The sequence below is a fragment of the Helicoverpa zea genome, chromosome 2 (assembly GCF_022581195.2).
Source record: "Helicoverpa zea isolate HzStark_Cry1AcR chromosome 2, ilHelZeax1.1, whole genome shotgun sequence".
In the NCBI taxonomy this organism is placed as follows: Eukaryota; Metazoa; Arthropoda; class Insecta; order Lepidoptera; family Noctuidae; genus Helicoverpa; species Helicoverpa zea.
In genome coordinates this window covers 7,310,242-7,333,357 of record NC_061453.1, presented here as the reverse complement: position 1 = coordinate 7,333,357, position 23,116 = coordinate 7,310,242, and the positions used below count along the sequence as shown (strand labels likewise).

At 39.1% G+C, this 23,116-nt stretch overlaps 1 protein-coding gene across 1 annotated transcript; it reads left to right on the top strand.

The window, feature by feature from the left end:
* Positions 1-6,093: 6,093 nt before the first annotated feature.
* On the top strand, positions 6,094-22,527 carry LOC124642566. Its single transcript, XM_047181009.1, has 11 exons — positions 6,094-6,159; positions 6,820-6,956; positions 7,260-7,569; positions 7,787-8,008; positions 8,074-8,310; positions 8,583-8,777; positions 17,206-17,448; positions 17,977-18,231; positions 18,332-18,569; positions 18,720-18,877; positions 19,190-22,527. The coding sequence occupies exons 1-11, from the start codon at positions 6,094-6,096 to the stop codon at positions 22,352-22,354; spliced, it is 5,226 nt and encodes a 1,741-aa protein (XP_047036965.1). The 3' UTR covers positions 22,355-22,527.
* Positions 22,528-23,116: the final 589 nt, after the last annotated feature.

The window sequence follows — 23,116 nt, the reverse complement described above, 5'->3', positions numbered from 1 at the left end:
AAGCACAACATTGTAAAATCAATCCTATGTCTATTTATCACACTGTGTAAACATATTTAAGTGAACTGTTTTCCTTTCTTGCCTTAAATATCTATTTATTTAACATTATAAATGTGAAAGTTTGTTTGTTTTGCTTTCACCGTTACACCACGAAGCTCATGTTATTGAAATTTGTTGTGGATGTCACTCGAACCTTGGGGAAAGACGTTACGATTCCTTCCACTTGGTTGCTTAAAATATTTCCCTTAGGATGCTAGGAAACCTTAAAAAGGTAGGTGTACTGTATAGACACGAAATACTACTGTATTTAAGCTAATATTATAAAGTCAAGCTAGCTTAATCTGCCTAAATAAATTTGGATTGTGTATTTGGCCAAGAAAAACTAGTCGAATTACTATCAAGTAGTCAGGTGATCCTTCTCTGTGTGAGAGGAGGCCTGTGCCCAGCAGTGGGACTATAAAAAAGGCTGTGATAGAACAGAACCGCCAGATGAACTTAAAATAAAATTCGTTGATACTTACCAACTAGAATAGATATGGCTTTTATTGTCCGTGATGATGATGACAAATGAAGGAAATCCGGAACACTTATTGATTTTATATTAAACTCCTAAACAATTATGAAATTATTATGATTACGATAAGTATGTGCTATAAAAAGAAGATTACCATTATCTGCAATATAGCGGGATTAACGAGGACTGCGGTTAAGCTAGAGCTGTTTTTCTAGAAAACTTTTCTATTTTTAGCTGGTTACGCCGAGGAGTGAAGAGTTACTGGTTTTTTATACTTAGAATTATTTACAAGTAAGATGTGAGGTAAGTGAATAATGCTGCCGTCGTTATTAAGAAAGGCACAACTATCATTTTACAAATGTTGAGAAAATCGAGTTTAAAATATTTTTTGAATTTTGTTAAAAAAAACACGTTTAAAATGTGTTTTTCGAAATTGTTAAAATGTAAAAAAATGAGTTTTTTTGGTATGTACACAACGATAGCAATATTATATTTTAACTTAAATGGATATATTTAATAATTAGCATAATTCTTTTTAACTTAACATAAAAAATAACAAGAAAGGAGCAATATTATGTTGAAAAGGCACATATAACCAAATATGCCTTTTCAATGTTAAATTTTTAGTAAAGTTTACGATGAAAAGGCATATATCCTTAATTGTGTCTTTTCATTGTAATTTTTTAAAATGAATATATAGGTGCAGAAAATATTAGAATGAATTCATAACGCCGATGTGCCTTTTTTATATAACATTTATTAGCGTAGGGGTAAATAGAAAGGGCATAACTGCCAGTTGTGACTTTTCTTTCTACATTAATTGCCAAAATGTTCGTTCCATTAAATATATCGATAGTAAAAAGGTAAAATAAAAGTCACATCATACAATATGCCTTTTTATTGTAATAAAACTTAAAAAGTGATGTAGTTGTGCCCTTTAAGCTTATGCTATCTCTGTTTATTTTGCAGCTAAAAATCCACAAAAAATCAGGCAGTTTTTCCTGATTCCGAATATGTATATAACTCATTTTGACAAAAAATGTTAGTTGTGCCCTTTTTCGGTAGCACGGCAGAATGTGTCCATGTGGAGCAGTGAGAAAAGAAATCTTATAAAGTAATAATTTTAGATTTTCTTGTTATAATATGGTTTAAATAAATAAATAAAAAAGTACAATTTTATATTGATACAGGGTCATTTAAGACGCCAAGCAAACATAGTTAAGTATGTTTATAAAGATAACACGGTAGCTAGACCTTGCACCACGACTGCGCGTGACGTTGCAGTCTGACATTTTCCAGAAGGTACCCGCGACCAGCGGCTGCAGAGGCGTGGTGTCTACGTCACCGGCCTCCAAGCTTATCACGTTCATCATCAAGTGTACGCTACGCATCGTCACGAGGAATGTTGTGAGACAGTTTAACAACACGGTGACGCTATTGACGGAGTAAATCAGTGTTCCGGTGGCATGTGACCGGCGTATTGAAGTGGTATTGTGGCGTGCAGTGGGGTTATCTCACCAGCCGGTAACAATGCGTCGGACACAATGCGTGGCTCTATTGACACGCCGTATGACGGCCAATGGCGCGGCAATCAGCACTCTCCCTGGCCACCGCGCCCGACGACTCACGCACAAACGGGTTACGTATTCCAGTGTACAGAGGCCTGGCGTTAATGCTCTTCGCTGATCATTTCATTTTATTAGGTTACATAGGTTAATCTATTAATATTATATTTTATGTATCAACTTTACTATCCTTTTTATAATCTTTATTTACATAAGTAATTTCACTCCATCATGGGTCATTCAATAACGTAATGGTCTTTTTAATGATTGCGTATGCACGTTGATGATATCGTGCGTTACATGAACAATTTATCGTTTTGAAAATGCAGTATAGTCACATACTTTTTTAGGTACCTATTTTTACCTTTTCAATGAAGGACTACATATTATGGAAACATACTGCCACGTCTATCTCGTTCTATAAAAATCGAAGAACAGCTAAAACTGTCTACTGTTCGAAACTGTTTCACGTGACCCGTCTAAATTGTATGTGTTTATTTGTTTCTTATTGAGTTTTTTATGCAAATCAGTGACATGAATATTGTAAAGGTAAACAAGTTGGAATTACATCGAGGCCTTCGTAAATTGTTTTGTCTGTACGAGTGTCCGCGTTTCTGTCGGCGCGCTCAACGCCGACTTGCACGCTCTCGTGTATTGATATGATACTTACAATCGAACTGGAAAAAACCGAGACCCAGTATTGGTACTTGTTCATTCTCATATAACGGATCTTCATGTTGATTAATTTTTGCCCTCGATTGTTAAGTTAATCCAATTGGTAATTCGGAGTGCGCCGACTATATTGCCGTTTTTATGGAATACAGCCGAGTGCATAATGCTTTGTATGTGAGAATATCTGTATAAAAATAAGCCAGCAATTATTACCGCACTCGAATTATGAAACCTGGATAGAACTGTGATAAGTATACATAATATGTTGCAAATGTATCATCTATTTAGGATAATGTTAAAACGCATTAACTTCTGTCGTCTGATTTAGTAGGAACTGATTTGAAACACTATTCTAAGTCGGCGTGACTCGTGCTACTTCCCATTAAATTATTATTAGTAGGACTTACAATGTAAGTACCAAATCTTCGTCACCTTTTAAATGAGTTTTTAATTAATATTAAATTCCCCTTTTTATGCATATTCTTTTTCTAGATTTTGACCATAATTGATATTTAATGATTGAATAGTCATTTCATTGATTTAGGTTGTCTGATTGATTTAGGCACGTGCTTCTACTATGATTTTTACCACAAGATCATTCAGTCATTAGTTATTATTTACGTGCCAAATTCTCAACTACCTATTTATAGAACATACATTTTAACATTAAGTATTGTTTGTTTTTTTATTGCCAACTTAAAATTACATTGTTGTGTATAAAAAGTTATTTTGGTACGGTTCTGCAATTTAAATATTTATAGCTGGAACCTAATTTTAATTACGCACTGCATTTGAAGGAAGTGTTTTTATGACTGTGGGTTTTGTATTCAGCTTTTTAGGAACCCAAGTTCAATTGAAGCTAGTTTTTGTAATAATATGAAGTTAATTATATCTCCGATCGGAAACCCAGATATTTCGTCGAGATAATAACTACCTATGACACGCTATAACTCTGATATTAAACAAGTTTATATACTCAATGGCATTCCAAAGCAACAAATCATGAAGGTACTGATTCCGCAATATTTCATCTAGATAACTTAGTACCATAATTGTATGCAGCTAAATACATTCTGAATATTATGCCAGATTGATGTATAGGCAGCAGCACCTTTTTCTGGTCACATAGGAACAATAGCACCAGTGGCGGTATAATTACGTACTTATTTATAAAACCGGAACCATATGTCCGCATGTTTTCCTTGCACTTCGCCGGTTAATTTAATTTAAATGCCTCAAGTCTTAGCCATCTTGCTACTTACAGCAGCTATGTGATTAAAAACGCATCTCGGAGTCGTGTGACTTGGCTGCAGTCTAGTTTTTCTATTTTAGATGCAACTAGTACTGGATACAGGTAAATGCTGTACATGGCATGGTGACTGCGCTAAATATAGCATCAATGTAGTTAATGCTGCGTACTTGGAAGGCAAGGACCGTTAGCGGCGGGAGCCGGGCGGCGGCGCCGGCGCCGGCGACGGGGTGCAATCACTCTTTCTCGTTTTATCTTCAGCCCACGGTGCATTGTGCTCGAATGCACGTAATGGTGAATCACCTGTATAATATTTTGTAATGATGAGAATTTATTCAGATAATCGTCGTGTGTAACGAACGTTGACAATCTTTTCTTAGTACTCTGGGACATTTTCGATATTGTGCCTAGTACCTAACCGGTGTCATACTTACCTATATATTTTGTACTAAGTATGAGTAGGTACTTTTTTTTCAACTCTACGCTTTTAACCTGGATTGCATTTCAGTAACTTTTGGCATTTGCTACAATGCAAATGCGGTTTAGTTTTTTAAGTATTGCCGACTATGAAGGCTTTTTGTCAGTGTAATTTATTTATTAAGTAATTCAACAGGTAGGTAAGTACTTGGATATTATTCCTTAAGAAGACAAGAACATAAAGTATATTGTTCTATCTCCGAGGCGAGGGAGTGACACATTATTATGGTAGAAAACTTATGCGTAAACCATTATGAAAGGCTGGAATGTCCTCAGAAGAACTAAAACGAAAATAAAAACTATACAAGTCAAGCACATCAAGTTTGTCACTGTCAAGAGAATTTTGAAATAAAATATTTTTAAAATTTAAAATGTTATTTACCTACAACCTAAATTTTATGAATCACACACAGTAAATCAAATGCAATAAAAACACAGTTTAATTTGCAATGGGAACAAAGCAAGAGCACACATATAGTAAGGGATATAGAAAAGATAGTAAACAGGGAACTGAACCGGTATGTTTAATGTTCTTATTTTATGTCTAGATATTAGTATCTATTGATAGTGTAATACTACCGAGAAAGATGCTACCGTGGATAAACCAGAAGCTATTAAAGGAAGTTAATCTGTGCATGATAAGCTTCTAAAATACCTGACATAAAGATGCGGGCAACTGCTGCTTTCCAACGAAGTTGATAGTTGTAGTTTATAGTTATTGCGCTAATGCATTTTTTACTAATGTCTGGCTTTTGTTGTAAGAAGTTACATAGTAAGCTAATGTCATAAACCCCTGTCAGGTTCAGAATCTATCAAAGCCGAGGTGACTGGAGAAGTTTTTGAATACGTAGGTAGTAGTATTCTTGAGCAGTTAAATTCGGTTGATTGTTTACGATCGTGTCCATTCCGCCCCGCACCTCATGCACCCTCACGAAGTGTAAATCTGAAAATCTTTTAAGAAACGTCGAAGTTTTGAAAGTCGACGCATTTCAAGAAGCATTATAAACGGAATATTAAACGACATGCAGAGAGTAAATCAAATGCCTTCTACGCCATGCAAACTTATCAGGATAAAAAAGGTGAGACCAATACATTAGTCATTTGTTTAGCATATCATATCGACACGCTAAGATATCGACAGATTAAGCGAGATGACGACATTTTGCTCATAATTACACGCTGAAACGAAATAAAACCGCGTTCATTAGGTACATAGCTAGGTATAGATATTTACTACTTCTTGTGAATTTTTATTATGTAAGTACATCAGATTCCCTACGATCTGTAGATATCTACGTATAAATATTTATTAACCCACATTAATAGAGGTAAATAGCAATATTGCTACGACTTTCTACATTTGAGGACATGTCAGAGGTTTGCTTTAAATTTTCGGAATCTTTTTTTACGGCTGACTACGAAATAAAGTAGGTTTGGGGTTCTGTTGTGATAACACTGTAAATCGCTCAACCGTACTTAAAAAAGATGACAATCTTTTTATCATTTATTTACTGCAATTAAATTAAAAATATTTATAGGAAGAGAGACCTGGCAGTGCAAGGAAGAGAGATTCTTCAGAACCGCGAAAAGCGATTCCAGTGAATAATCCGACCTCTATGACTACTTTAATAATTTGGAACATTTCCAAAGCACTGGAACTGAATCCCTATATGGACCTAAAGGTATCTTATCATGTTATTATACTCCAACTGTATCTAAAATAAGTTAAGTATACAATCGACGTTTCATTATCACACCTTTCTTATTTAAATAAGTAGTTACGGTACACATAAACTGTCTAATTTTAAAATATCATAGACTCAAAATTTTAGAGAGCAGGCTTATGTATATACACCAAATGTAATCAATCTAAATATCTAAATCAAGACTGTTGATGAAGATTTTTTCATGTTACACGTCCTGTCTCCACAGCCCCTAATAATTAAATGAATTCTGCACTTAAATTTAAGAATGATTTTTTATTCTCATAGTCAATTTTAGCAATGACATAAGCTGTATTTTATCCGAGTAATAATAGGTAATCTCTAATGGAAACGGCGGCGCGCGTTGTTCCACGCGCTCAAAGAGATGTCAGCAAACCTCAGCGGGGCCCAGCAGGGCCAAGGCCCGCCGGGGCTGGGGGATTGTTCGAAAGAGTTACCGCGGCCCTGGTAAATAAAAGGCCTTCGAAGGAACACGATGGCTTTTCAGTCAGTAAAAGTCTGGCACTTCCCTCACCGCTGCTAACCCACAGCCCCATTTGATGATTTTTGCCATCGCTAAAAAAAGGCAGATGAAAAAAAAACATCTATAGTGAAATATAAATGTAGGGAGCGATAGAGGCAGCGAAGCAGCGTCTGGACAGTGAGGAGCGTGACCTCAGCACGATGAGCTCGCAGCACCCGGAGCAACAGCATCTGGTGTGCGCGTTGCTGGCATGGCAGCAGCTCGGCCACGAGGACGCTGACAGCCTTTACAGGTACAGGGTTTAAAGACACGCGTGTTTTGGTACGTGTAGTAGTGCTTCTAACTGGCACTTGAATTTCGTCCCCGTAGAGCGAAAGTTACTAAGTCGAAAAGGAGTTATCAATGTCATCAACATCACAATCACAATGTCATCAAGATGATATTGATAACTCATTTTCGATTTTTTTAGGACTTGGTGACTTTTCGCTGTACGGGGAAGTAATTAATTTAATTATATTCAGGTTAAGTTATAACTGTGGTCATCATATTTCAAAGTTAATTTATGTCTATGTTCAAGATTCATAGAACCCAAGAGAGACGCCTTGACCACTCCCTGTGCTGACACATGTATAGGAAAATCAGACAATCTCCAAAAACTGTTAGATCCTGGAAAAATACATGAATCGTTTAAGTCGACGAACGTTGCACGAGATCCTACGGCTCCGCGGTGTCCTAGTGCTACGGTCCGTGGAAGTTTTGGGTCGCACACTACTGGACCAGTTGTCAAGTTACCAGTGGAGACGAAGCTCATCATGCGGATAGACAACCAAGCACCACCGCAGCGGCCGCAATCATCTAAATGTCCGAGAGCACCAGAAAAAGAGACATTGAGTAAAATTGAAGCAGTAAGTATATAGTAGTTGCGTAACGATTAAAAGTTGGAAAGAACATTGGCACCTAATTAGACTTCACTTTTTTACTTTTAGTAGACTACAATATTAATTTATTTATTAATACGAAACAAAACATCTATATTATTTCTTAATAATGATTCACACTTTCTTGACACTACATTATCACTCTTCTTATCAAGCAATTTTGCAAGGATTTGTGTGTTTATAGGCATGTTGTTTGGATACTGAATGCGTGGAACGGCTAGCTGCACTCGACGCAGCTACGAACGAGTTGCGGTCTCGCGCCAATAAGTTGGCACGACGAGAGGCTGAGAGAGTCGAGCTCTTGGAGCGCGCCGAAGCTGCCTGGAGAGATCTAGAAATAGGCTACCAGAGGCGACTTGCACTGGCCGAAGAAAAAGAAGAAGACCTTAATAGACAAGTTTGTATAATACCACAAAAATATAATTTAAATTCACAACACTCAGTTTCTTTCAACTGTCACAAATCTTCCAGATACAAAGATTAATAGCAGAAAGGAACGATTTCAAGGCGACGTGTAACAGTTTGGCTCTTGATCTCAAAGACAGGGGTGATAACGTAGAGAAGGCGCGGACAAATCTTGTGAACTTGGAGAAACAAGTGTGTGAACGTGCGTACCTCAAGATGCGCCTCAGCGAGGAGACGGCGAAGGGCGAAGCCAACGTGGCGGAGCAACAGTGCAAGGCGGCGCAGTACGAGCGAGACCTTCAGGTGATCACTTCACCACATTAAGATTCATCTAGATACTCGAATTTGTTTTGTTGATAAGTGGCGATGAGGTAATCGTTTGAGTTCATGTAAGTAAATAAACACAAAATGTATACATTGAATTAATTTTATTCGGTTGTCATTTTGTATCTACTGTGAATGCGACATCGAGGATTTAGGATTTAACGTATTCACCTCTGACTAAACTACATAAAAATCTAAAAGTTTCCATACACATGCATCAAATAAATTACAAATAATGATGTTTGTTTTAGTTTAAAGAAGATCAAGCTCGGCGCAAGTTGGCGTCCATACAAAACGAGGCTGATTCGGCGCGAGCGCTGACGTGTGAAGCGGAGAGAGCGATGCGCGCGGAACTCAGCGGGCTGCGCGAGCAAATAGCGCAGGTTTCTAAAGAGTTGCTCGAAGAAGACGAGCTCAATGTACGGATTAAGGAAGAGGTAAGCCACGTTCTTTATGACAGTCTATCTTTTCGTAATATTCACGTCAACAGAAACTTTTATTAAAATGGAAATTATTCTGCAAAAGCACTAATCTACATTATTGCAGAAAGTGCAACTTAAATGACCATGTAATGTATTTACTTTTGAAAATATAAATAAATTTATAAAAGCAAAGATAAATGTAAAAAATTGTGAGATGGGACGTGATTTTCTTTGGTGGTGTGTTTTAATTTAGATAAACGCCTGACTGAATTATAACTACAACGTATGTAGCCTGGTTTTTCATTGCAATTGCAATGCTGGCCTACTAAATGGGTACTAAATATTTTTCAACGTTATGAAATTCCACATATGTTAACGTAGCGCCTTGTGATCATTTTGACAGGACTTTTCGATGTGTTTTGCTACGCTGGCTTATGTAGGAGCAGTTTTGTTGGTTAGAAGCAAAGATATTTTTATATTTCCATGGTTAGAGTGCATTAGAATTTTCCATGTATTTTCTTGTCTGATAATGTTGAATAGCAACAAAGATTTTAAAGTGATAATTAGTTGGGTACTATTTATGTATCGATATTTTATTACGAAAGTCGTTGTAGAATACAACTTAGGTAGTAACACTTGTCACTGATAGTCATACTTCGAAGTCTTAATCATCACTGAAGTGCGTCACAACCTGACGAAAACTGATGAAACATTACAACTTTTCCCAAAAAAGAATACCGAGTTCTGAAACACTGAAAATCTTAAAAATACTTTTTGTTACTCTGGAAGTCTTTGTGCAGATGTGGGCTCTGTGTTTGTTTTGCCACCAACTACTAAAGCGATGTCAATATAAAGTAGCCTATGCAACACTTAAATATTTATTCTTTATACATGACACACGAAAACTTTACACAAGACACATTTACGAACAAACATCTAGTTCAAATGGAAAAAAGGTAAATAGGTCTTTGTTTTTTAGCACAGTGGTGGTTATAAAGTTTTTGGCAGACTACGTAAAGTCGCAATCGTTAGTTTGCCAACATCAGCAAAAAGCCTCAGGGCTGAGATTCCACACCTTAGCTATCAATCAAGTAGAGTGGTTTTTGTTATACCTTTACATGCCTTTCTTCGTATGCATAGGAGAAACACTTTTTAATATGAAGGTTGTTCCTATGCATACTAGACTAGCTTGCCATCAGTGCTCTTACCGACCCCAGCTCGACCTCAGCTCTCTCTCTATCAGTGAGAGCTACTTACTCACTGAGAGAGAGAGAGAGATAGAGATTAGCGCATTCAGAGAACCTGAATCTTCAGCTTCATTTAGAATATATTAGTAGTCTTTTGTCACAGGAAAATCTTTAAAAAAGCAAACTTATCTTTCATTTTATGATTTAGATTCATTTTCGCAAGAAAAGCTAAGAGGTGCAAAATTATCTTCCGTATACAATTGGCATCAGATGCTTAGCGCAGGTATTTCCAGTCTTGCATCATGCTGCTGAACAGAACATGTGTTTTACACTGTGCAGATTATAATAAAAATATACTCGGTATAAGTGCAATACAATCAAATTATGTTTTCTATGATTTTTTCAAATTACTACGAAAATATTGCTTTGTAGTACTTACCTAAGTCAGTGACGAGTATATCTATTTCACCACCACCCCAAGCTAGACAGGTAGAGAACGCCTAAGGCGTTAAGTCCGCCGTTGTGCAATGTGCAAAAAATATTTAAAATAAAATAAATAAATATATCCATTGCACAGGGTTCCTTCACTGACCCCCTTATCTTGATTAAATGCTGGCCTTTATTGGATTTTTACTCTTTAGACAATCGATTATAGCGTATTTAAAATGATAACACAAGCACCTACCTACAAGTTAATCTAAGAATAATTTGATAATGTTTAGTTTTATGTTTGCTATTTTATTTGTTGACCTTGAGGGTTTATTTTTCATATTCAATCAATCTGCTTCTGTACTTATTTAGACATAATAGACAGACACGAGAATACAAGATAACATCGTTTTTGTAACAGTAGTTATACAGTAATTGATTGCTTAATAAAAAGTAAATATTTTTCTATTGGTTAAATAGCATCCTTCACACCTTCGGGAAAGACCATAGTCTAGAATCTGGGGGAACTGGGATGGATGGCGTAGCAAATAGACCATTGACAAACAATTGTGTTTGCACTTGAGTTTATCAAATTGTTCACGAGTTTGATCAAGATAGCTGTCCTCAGGGACAGGAAGCAAAATATATTGTGGAATGTTTTGTTTGATAAACGCTGTTCCTATACTATTATCCTATACAATATCAACAGTGCAGCTATCTTTAGATATCATTCTAATTTGGTATGAACAGGTGTGATTTGTAAATCCGTTTTCAAAAATTGTACCTATTGCTGTTTGCAAATGCATTGTAATACCTACCATTTCTGGAATTCAAGACGCTTCACTACCAGACTGGATATTAGGTACTATTGTTAGGTTGGTGTTTAGATTAGGCACTTACCTACTTACTACAGATAAAGTACACTGTAGATACACGACAAATGGGACAAAAGGGTGTAATAGGACGAGAGTTACAAATAGGGAGTGCTGATTATAAAGAATCAGATTATTAGTCATCCGTTCGCATACAGCTACTAATTTATTATTGATTAACCTTGTTGTTGATAAGTAAATTTTAGATTAGATTTAAAAATTGAACGCGAAGCATGATTTTACATTTTATAAACAGTTATGAACCGTCTTTAAATTATCTAATTAGTTATTATTTTATAGTTAATAGTATTTTTTTACAAGTGGGCTGGTGAAGTGTTAAAATGCGCACCCTGTGAGTCTAGCCACAGTGTGCGCATAATCTGCGTTTATATTCCGTCACCCGTCATTCGCTCATGTCCGTTGCCCCTGCCACGAGTCACTATTTAGCTACTACCTTAGCTGGCGCATAAATAAAACATTAGATACATAATATTGTACGTATCTATGAAATAATTGCATCAAACCACTAAAATAATAAAAATAACTGTTAGTTAATCTATGTGTGCTTTCTGCATGGGTGAATCAATGCGGAGCAATTCAAAGCGAATTCAAATATGAACGGATATTTCGAAATATATCGACTGTTCGCTGACTTGACATTTGCTTACAGATTGCTCACATAGGAGGCACCGCAAAATATAAGAAACATTTTTTTTATATAATAATTTATTTGCTTTTACTAGTACTTGGTAACAATGTAATGGAATGGTCGCTTCGAAAGATATGAAAAAGGAAATAACGCAGGCGTATCTGTGAACAATGCTAGTTTTATCATTAAATGACATAAATTTGTAGGAAGAAATATAAATGGGTTTGGTATTTACATCGATATATTTACATAATATTTACAAGATAAATTGAGACAATAAAAATATACATTTTCTTCCTACCAAAGAGAAAAAACCGACTGCCGACTGGTTTGACAAGTCTTCATTTTTACGAACGTAGCTGCCAAACCAGCCGGCCAGTACCAATAAGTGGCGAAAGAGGTAGGTCACCACATCACCCCCCCCCAGAGACCTTCAAGGGCGATAATAAGCTGGGAAGTGGACGCGACGTCCTGACCGCGTCGTTCTGATGACGCCATCGTCAGCCGAAGGTAAGCCTCGGTTATCCGCGTCAGGTGAGTAGTGATGAGTGTTATTGTCGAGTGGTGACTGTGGTGAGTTATGTGCGATAGTGTTGTGTGGTGAGTGTGCTGTGGTGTCAGGGTCACGCAGTATGAAGGCCGGCTTGATGCGGTCTATCGATACTGTGACCTGTTTACCGTTCACCAGTAGTTTGAACACCTTGTCACCTCGTTCGAGCACCTTGTGAGGTCCAGAGTATGCCGGTCTCAGACCACCACCAGCAGTGCAGTCCCTAAGGAACACGTGCGTGGCTGTAGCCAGCTCCTTGAAGACAAATGTCTTGAAGCGGCTGTTGTGTCTGACTGCTGGTGCTGGCTGCAAACTCCGGACAATACTCCGAAGCCTAGAAAGGTAATCGGTCATGTCGACCGTTTCCTCGACCCGCGGGTCGAAGAACTCGCCTGGAAGGCGCAGTGGCTGGCCGAACACTAACTCGGCAGCGGAAGCCTGTACGTCTTCCTTGAAGGCACTGCGCACTCCTAACAGCACAAGTGGAAGAGATTCCACCCAACTGCTGCCTGCGTGGCAGGTGATTGCAGCCTTCAGTTGACGGTGGAATCGCTCCACCAATCCGTTGCAGGCTGGATGGTAGGCAGTGGTCCTACGATGCTGAAAGCCAGCAATGCCGGATAGGCACTTAAAGAGGGCCGATTCGAACTGCCTACCTCTATCGGTAACGATATCCGATGGGCAGCCGAATCGGGCAATCCATCCACCCAGTAAGGCCTTTGCCACGGTTTCTGCAGTGATGTCTGCCAGGGGTATTGCCTCAGGCCATCGCGTAAAGCGATCGACGGCGGTGAGACAATACCGGAAACCTTGACACAGCGGCAAAGGTCCTATGAGGTCAATGTGGATGAAGGCAAATCTCGCCTGGGGCAACTTAAAGGTCTGCAGTGGTGCAGAGACGTGCCGTGTGGTTTTAGAGCGCTGGCAAGCCAGACAACTCTGAGCCCAGTTACGACAGTCCTTCCTAACCCCAGGCCACACATAGCGGGCTGCAATCAGCCTGGCAGACGCCTTAGTACCAGGGTGACTCAAGGAGTGCAGGCTGAGAAAAATTGACCTGCGCAGCTCCTTGGGTACAAAAGGTCTAGGCGTGCCGCTGCTGAGGTCGCAGTACAGCTGCTGTTGTGAACCTGGGACGCTAACCAACTGCAGACGCAGTGAGTTGTCCCCGGCGAGCAGCTGCTGCAGCTCCTGGTCATCTTCTTGTGCTGCAGCGATCCTCTCGACGGGCACAGGTTGAGTAATCTCCCCAACCCGCGAAAGGGTATCCGCCACGACATTATCCTTCCCGGAGATGTGCCTGATGTCAGTAGTGAACTGAGCAATCAGGTCCAGGTGACGGAACTGTCGTGGGGAACAGTTTTCTTTACGAGAGGTGAAGGCGAATGTGAGAGGTTTGTGGTCCGTGTAGATCACGAAGTCACGAGCCTCCAGCATATGCCTGAAGTACTTCACGCTCTCGTAAATAGCGAGCAGTTCACGGTCGTAAGGAGAGTACTTAACCTGCGCGTCGCTCAGCTTCCTGGAAAAGAATGCCAGAGGCTCCCATGCTCCTCCGGTACGCTGCTGTAGAACTGCACCTATAGCCTTGTCAGACGCATCCGTGACCAGCGCCATCTTGGCGGTGCAGTCAGGATGCGCCAACAGTGCTGCTCGACACAGACTGTCCTTGCAGCCCTGGAACGCCTCACGTTGGTCCGCTGTGAAATTGACAGGGTGCGAACCCTTCACGGAGTCGGAGAGCAGGCTGTTGAGAGGTGCTTGACAGGCTGCGGCATTCGGGATGAACCTGCGGTAGAAATTTAGCATCCCGAGGAATCTGCGCAGCTCCCTGACCGTTTTTGGCTCAGGAAAATTCTGGACAGCCTCAACTTTGGCAGGCAACGGTCTCGTCCCTTTGGAAGAGATGTGATACCCTAAAAAATTAACCTCCGACGCACCAAAGACGCACTTAGCACTGTTGATGACCATACCATACTCTCGCAGTCTGGTGAACAGCTGACGCAGGTGCAGCTCGTGCGTCTTTTGGTCTTTCGAGAACACCAAAAAATCGTCAAGATATGCGTATGTAAAGTCCAAACCCCTGAGCATCTCATCCACGAAGCGCTGAAACGTCTGTGCGGCATTTCGAAGCCCGAACGTCATGAACGGAAATTCGAAAAGCCCGAACGGAGTCGTGATCGCAGTCTTCGGGATGTCATCCGGATGCACTGGAATCTGGTTATAAGCCTTAACTAGGTCAATCTGCGAGAAGATGGTACAGCCAGACAAGCTGTGCGCGAAGTCCTGGATGTGCCGGATAGGGTATTGATCCGGGACAGTGCGTGCGTTCAGCATCCTGTAGTCGCCACAAGGGCGCCATCTATTGCCCTTTTTAGGAACGAGGTGAAGAGGCGACGACCACGGTGACTCGGATAAACGGCAGATACCGGACCGCAACATGTCATCAAACTCAGCCTTCGCAATTTTTAATTTGTCCGGTGCTAATCTGCGTGGGGATGAAGATACTGGTGGCCCTGGCGTAGTACGAATGTGGTGTACTGTATTGTGTTTGGATGTGTCGTGTATGCCGCGAGGTCGAGTGATGTCGGGATATTCCCGCAGTATGTGTGTAAACGCGGAATCACCGAGACTCACCCTCACCGAAGACACATCATCAGAGCGGCGGACAGGCGACGCCGGGGTGGAGAGCGTAGTATGGTTGTCGATGAGGCGTTGGTTCCTGCAATCGACAACCAAATTATAATAAGACAAAAAATCCACACCTATTATCGCCCTTGTAACGTCTGCAACAATAAATCGCCAGGCGAAGTCGCGGCGCAACCCTAGGTTTAATGTTAAGCTCACAAAACCGTAAGTGTTTATCACAGTGCCGTTTGCTGCACGCAGTTCATACTCTGTTTTTCCTAATCGTCGCGGAATCGCCGACCGGGGGTATACACTGAGGTCGCTGCCGGTGTCAACCAAAAACTGTATCTTCAACCTTTGGTCGGTGACGAAGAGGCGACCAGCGCTCGGACAATCATCGGCCGCCATCACAGATTGCCCCGCGCATTTCCCGACGTTGTGTAGTCGCACGGTTTAATACACTTCTTAGCGTTATCACCGAACCGCTGGTGGTACCAGCACTGCGATCTTCTGGAGCTGGACCGGTGACGTGAGCGACTACGGGAACGGCTTCTGTTGCGGGATAACCTCTCGAGCTTGAGCGCCATCTTCTGCATCTGCCGGTTTAGCGCGGCGATCTCGGCGTGCAGACCGCTGGTGGACGACGACGGTGCAGTGGCGACGGCAGCTGTTGATGCCACCTGCGCGGGACCGGTGATGACGTGGATACGGTCCGCTAACTCGGCCAGCTCGGCCAAGTCCAGCTTGGATTGCGACGCCACTATGGTCTGCGTACCTGCTGGCAGACGGCTCGTCCACATCGTCCGCAGAAACTCCTCGGGAACACCTGGACCGGCGAGGTTGAGGAGGTGCCGGTAAAACTGCGACGGCTTCCGGTCGCCGAGCTCCTCGTGCATGAGAAGCTGCTTCACCTTCTCCTCGCGTGAAGCTGACTGCCTCTTGATGAGCTCGGCCTTGAGCTTTTCATACTTATCGCTGGCGGGCGGGTTGGCGATTATGTCTTCGACGACGTCGGCGTATTTCGGGTCGAGGTGACCCGTGACGTAGAAGTATTTCGTCTCGTCGGTTTTGATGTTCGCCAGCGCGAATTGCGCGTCCATCTGCGCGAACCAAAGCGCCGGCTTCTCAGGGTAAAACGGTGGAACTCGCACGCCCACGCGGCATGCCTCCGCAGCGTCGATGCCGACTTTGCTAGTCTCAGCACCGTCAACGTCGGCTTTGCTGATCGACATTGTTGTCGTGCTCAGACGGGGTCACCAAATGTAGGAAGAAATATAAATGGGTTTGGTATTTACATCGATATATTTACATAATATTTACAAGATAAATTGAGACAATAAAAATATACATTTTCTTCCTACCAAAGAGAAAAAACCGACTGCCGACTGGTTTGACAAGTCTTCATTTTTACGAACGTAGCTGCCAAACCAGCCGGCCAGTACCAATAAGTGGCGAAAGAGGTAGGTCACCACAAATTAAAGGTGTAAAATATTATCAGTGAGATAAAGAAGAAAATACTCATGCTTACTCTATATAATTATTAGCTTGTAAAGAAATCTTTTGAATAAACACCATGACATACTACCATATTCTATTCCATATCGATTCTTTCTTTATATTTTTTGGCTTGAAATCCAAAACCTTATGCGGTCCATAATGTTATACCTATACCTACGTATGTATGTAGTACCTAGTAGCTTCTATGTGCATCGTAACTTGAGCTACGGTAAATAAAACAGACCACCATAGGTTTACTATCTTAAAAAAAAATGTTTCTGGTGTACAGTCCTTAAAATATTGTTTAAACGTGTTATTTTGAAAAAAAAAAACAAGAAATAACTGCTTTTTAGGTGGGGTTTAACTACAAGTATGACATTTCAATTGAAATAAAGGATGATGATGAATATTCCAGACCGTTTTCGGTCACAGTCTTAGTGTTAATTGAATATAGTGAACTTAATTTAAATAAATAGGTACAAAAAGACAGTATCAGCAACGTTATTAATAAACAAATCTATAAATAAAGTCATAACTCTGATAAATATAAGGCTTTCAGTGAACAGGTAGCAAATTGGCAAAATAAATGATCCATCAAAAACTATAATATCATCATTACTTACAAGCTTACTCATTCCAGCATGAAATGTTACGTCGAGAGAAAATGGATATAATAGAAGACTTGGACGGATGCAAGGTTATGTGCGACGGTAGGATGCAGGGTCGGGTCGACGAGCTGATGAGGAAGAAAGAAATGCTGAATGGCGTGAAGGAACAAGTGCTGGAATGCCGGTGCAAGCTGCCAGTTGACGCCTCGGTGGAAGCCAAGCGCACGCCCTCCCTGGCAGCTATGTGCCGGTGTGCTCCTGAAGACAAACTGCTGGTAAAGTGTAACCCAAAACTCCAAACTAAAGTCGTACATGACAGTTCCATAGGTATCGTGAAAATCAAATCGAGTTATTTGGTTATCGTTCATTGCTCCAATACTTTAGTTCCAATACCTTTGGCATTATGAGATTAGTCAAATTGGATAGAAGAAAACAATTCATTCTCAAAAATTGTACACTATGTATATCCCAGGCACCTAATGCTACACACTACTAATATGTTAATTTGGCACTTCTTTTTATAATTTACATTTTTGAAGTTAATATCTAGGTATTGATATTTTCTAGTTATGCCGTTATCTATCAATCAATCACCAATTCAATGCAATTTTCTTTTGCAAATTATTGATATCATCATGATGCGCTTTAATATATGGTATGAGTAACAAGATTCACGTGCGAGTCACGATACTCAATTCAATTAAGCCTGACATCACTACATAAATGACTCTGTTACCCGGAGTTTTGGGTAGTTTGTGGCCAAAAAGCCAAAAATATTATTTAGGTATGCACTCATTTTATAGGAAGCATGTTCGTGCACGTCGTTGCGAGGCAAGCTACTTTCCAACCTCTTGGCAGACTTGTTTGGAGGGCTGCAGGCAGAGTTGGGTGGATCGGGATCACAAATGCCTTGTCAATTGCTCAAGTGCCTCGAAGACAAACACAACTGGGATCGAGCTAGTGTTATCAAGACCAATTTAAGGAATTTCTTTTCGAAATTGTTAATGGGTGAACTTGATATTGCTATCGCAACTTCTATAGAAAACTATCATGCAAAGGTAAAATATTCTAGGAACCTTACAATGATGTGATTTTATTAATGCTCATGTACTAAAAGAGGACATATTTGTCTGATTCAAGTTCCTTTGTTTAAATTAGTGGGTTGGAGCTTCATGTGCTGATGTAGCGAAGTTGACACCTGATCCAGATGATGACCTCAAAGAGGGATGGCAACAACGGGCACTAGAGAAACGTGCTCAAAAGATGGCAACACAACTGGCCGAACAGCTGTTCCAGGAGCGAGCTGAACAACTCGCGCAGCGGGCTAAAGAAATCGTAACATCAGGCCCGCCGCCGTGTGAATGTAAACCGCAGATGTGCTGCGATCGGGACACCCGTAAGTTCATTTCAAATACTTACAACATTAAATAATTTTTGGCATGGCCGTTTTTAGTTCTCGGAAATTTTCCATTAATGTTAAATTCCTCAGCTGCTAATATTTAATTTGGTATCTAATCACAGTATTGTAATAATTTTATGACTAAAGCGGCAGTGTTCCCGTGCCTGATGCCACCAAACTCACCATTTGGTGCTGGATCGCTATTCACCGGTCGGCAATCGGGTGATACGACGACACCAGCAATTTGGAAGCGCACGATTCAAGACGTTACGCAACTACGACATCAAATTGAAGATCTTAAAAAGGTAAGGTTTTCTTTAGCAAAATCGCGGCGTCCACATATAATGCATCGTCATTATGGGTCAACTTTTTTATTTTATGTTTCATTGGTTTAGATCGCAGTACAGAAAATGGTATGGTAATGTTTAATCCAGGAATTTTCTTTATTCCAGGATTCTATAAAAAAACAAGATTTAAAGCTCATGGAACAGAAAATTTATAAAATTGTCAAACAAGCTTCGGTAGGTTGCCACATGTTTCAAAATCAGGAAGTGGTTACATTGTTTTACTTGTAACTGTTACTACAATAAAATTTACAAATTGTTTATTTTTTCAAGGTAATAGAAAATGATGATTCTATTGATAAAGACTTACAAGGTGAACATACGAAAAAAATATCGAAAGTTATTAAAAGAGACGAATCACCGAAGAGTTTTATTCATAACCGGTTAACAAGTAATAAAAAGAAGACCTTAGATTTGCAAAAAAGGACTTCTATTTACGAAAAACCGACTAAACAAAGTAAAAGACAAACTCACGGGCAGTCGTACGCTGTTAACCTGTGTTTGTGCGGAATACAAAAAAACGGTAAAAGTTTACAGAGTCCTGTAACAAATAGCGAAGGAAAATCTTCATGGAAGCAGAAACCTCTCAAAGATATTATACCACAAAATTCTGTAATAAAACACACAAAGCCTATCAATATAAATGTAACATCTCCTGAAGTGGACGACAACAGCAGCAAAGTATCAGAACCCTGTAATAGCAATTGCAAATGCTTTCATAAACTGCCATCAAATACTTCGATAGATAAACTTTTAGAGACATTAACTAAATGGAAATGTGACTTGGGTGATCCTGCAGAAAAATATTTAAGAAATATTAAGAGTAGTTTTAGTAAATATTCAAAAACGGCAATCAAAGAATCAATGCGAATAAGCAATCAAAATGATTCCAAAATTAATTTATCAATATCTACTGAAAGCAATAAAGAGGAAATACACGAAAGCAATATTCATAAAAATAGTCAAATTGAGACAGATAAAAAACAGAAGTTATTTAAACAACCAGCTGCAACAGAATCTGAATACATGGGTGCTGTTTATTTAGATAAAAGTAATGAAAACTTTTGTAAATGCATACCTAATATTAATTATAGTAAGGAGAACAATAAAGACAAACACGAGAACGGTGACAATAATAGTACATTTAAATGTATAAATACAAACGCTTGTGAATGTAAAATATATCAACAAATGCAAAAAGATCACAAAAGGTCTCAGACAGAAGAATTGTACAAAATTGAAATAAAATCCAATCACTGCCAAGTCATAGAAACAAAAGATATTCCAGATACTAACAATCGAAGATCAGATATTAATAATGTTACCCAAGAGACGGAATTACTTCCCAGTAGCTGTGAGTATTATATAAAATTTTTGGGTGTTACTTTAGACGATTTAAGTTCGGGTAACAAAACAAAAAAAATGATAAATGAATTTGAACATCATCCTGAAAACGTGCTCGTTACCGAAGACCAAAATATACACCACCAAAGAAGGCTTCCTAAGTCTGAAGCATTGAATTCGTTTACAAAACCTAAGTTGGCTAATGGAAGAAATGGAAAAAGCGAAAGTACTAAATGTGAATGTACTGCAAAATTTGAAGAGTTCAAAAGTTTTATGACTCAATTTTTTAACAATAAATTAAATGACAATACACATACGAACGAATGTCTTGATTCACCAAGTTTTAAATATACAGAGAACACAATAGAGTCATGTGTTTGCTGCAATAGTGTTAATGGAGAGGATTCTGCAGATTTAGAAGTCAATGCTTTTCATTTATTAGAGGACCATCTCAAGGGAAAGTTGGAAGAGTTTAAATCATTTTCTTGTAAGGCTACATGCATACCCCCAGAAGAAGAACAAAGGCTATTTTCTGCAATTCTCCAAAGAGTTAAACAAGTAATTTCAGATTGTGCTAATGAAATGAAATGTACTTGCCCCGGAGATCCACCTAGTAATGGTAGTTGGAATAGAGCCTATGGGCTTCTACAAGAGTATTTGAAGATTAAAATAAAACGTGTACAATGTTTATGTGTCTTAAATGACAAAAATAAAGATGTTGTATTACCAAATATTTTAGAGAAAGTATGCAACTTAATTGAAAGTGATTTCCAGCGTTTAAAAGATATATGTAAATGTAAAAATCCTACTGAGTTGCACAGAAAATGTGTACATATTGAAGACGTAACATTAAATGCTAAAGAATTACCCGAAAAGGACACGAATATTACTTATAATAATGTTGAAGTTCAAAACTTTCCTACGATAAGAAAATTATCAAAACAAAACTCAAACAACTCTATGATTATAACGGAAAACATATCGTCTCAAGTACCTCCTAATTTGGGAATGGAAGCTAAATCTTGTGACGTTATAAAACCAGATACTAGAAATGCACAAACTACTGAAGCAGACAATACTGTAATAAACAGCAAATCAAATGGAGTTATGTACAATAAGTGCGATTGCTGTGAGATCACAGATAAAGCCACATTTCGCGAATTCTCAGATATGTTTGGAAATAAGGAAGTTTTAGTTAATCTTTATGCAGATGACATAATTAGAATGAAGGAGACGAATCTCGATACAGGAATAACTAATAGTGATCAAAAGGAGTCTGAGAACCATTTTGCTAAAGGAGAGAACAGTACAAATCATACACCAAGGAGAGAAATAAATGAACGTGATGAGCATAACTCTGTAGTGAACGATCAGACTGGTCGAATACCTTATATTGGTTACACGGTGGATTGTAGTTGCGATAAAACATTAGGATCTTGCGTCTGCATGAAGTCAGTCGTTCAGGCTAATAATGATAATATTGATAATCTTTGGAAAGGATATCTCGTTAACCATGACAACCATCAGAAATATTCGTACATTATGCACGGGAGTCCAAACGTAAATAGTGATGTCGTCGTTAACGGCCATGCACACTCTGGCGAAATGCTCGATAATAGTCCAAAAACATCATTACTAGATGTTGATACATACACATGTGAATGTGAAATAAATGTGGAAAATGAAGACGATTTAGTTTTAAAATATTCTTTGGACAATAAGAATTCAACAAATCATAATAATGCATTTGACGGGAGCAGTGTGGGCACGTCTTTGACAAATAGTGAAACTCCATTTGAATGGTATCAGTCCTCTATACCATTAAATTCCGAAAGAGAGAATGCTATTAAGCTTGCCAATTCTATTTATTTCCCAGAGCCACCTGTGGACACTTACATGAAACCGCCTCTTGCTAACCTTGTTATAGACAAAAAAACTGCCACCGCGGCCCAAAATTGTGAATGCGATAAAGTCCCTATTTGCCACGTTAAAATGTTGGTCGAGAACATAGAAAAGAATTTAATAGAATCCAAGTGCACTTGTGATTCTTTGATTTCAAAAGTGTGTCCAGTGCATTCCAAAAGGGTGTGCTAGATCAATTTCAGTTACCGCTGTATGTACAAAGTAAAGATTTAATACATATTATGTTCAAGAATGCATTTGATACTGATAGCACCGAACGTACAATGTCTGCTTTTTTATATATATTTTATGATTGATCTGTACTAATGAATATAACAATATTTTACTGGTGCATTTACCTGTGATCACACATCTTTTCACCTAATCATAGTGGATGCATGAACTTATTGCTTTTGGATGCGTGTGACACCGCAGGCGAAAGCTAGTATTTTATTCACTAACACGTTTTTGTTAAGTCAACTTGTAATGCAATCTAAGGTTACTAACTTTACCATCTCCTTAGGATCGTAGCGCCATGAAAATTGGCAGCTATTGTTAGGCTAGTTGGCCCGTTCTGATGAAAATACAATAAAATGGTAGGTACTGTCGAACTGATCTGACGATAGAGCTGGAAGATATTAATTAATTGGAACTTCCTGATGGAACATAATAATTACCATAACTATTTTTTGACTTGTTAGAAAAGTCTTGTAATTAACTTTGACCATGATTAGGCGTGCATTTTCAGAAGTTTTTTAAATTATTTATATTAATTTATTTTATAAATAATCTCGAAATTTGTATTATCCATTTCTTAGGTATAGGTCGCTTTTGTCCTTTCTCAGGCAGATTTTCTATGTACTTTTGCATTTATGTTAAAGAGTTAGAATAATATAAAATAAGAAAGTTAAGATAGTAATGATTGAATGATGCTACAATACCTAGCTCAGTATG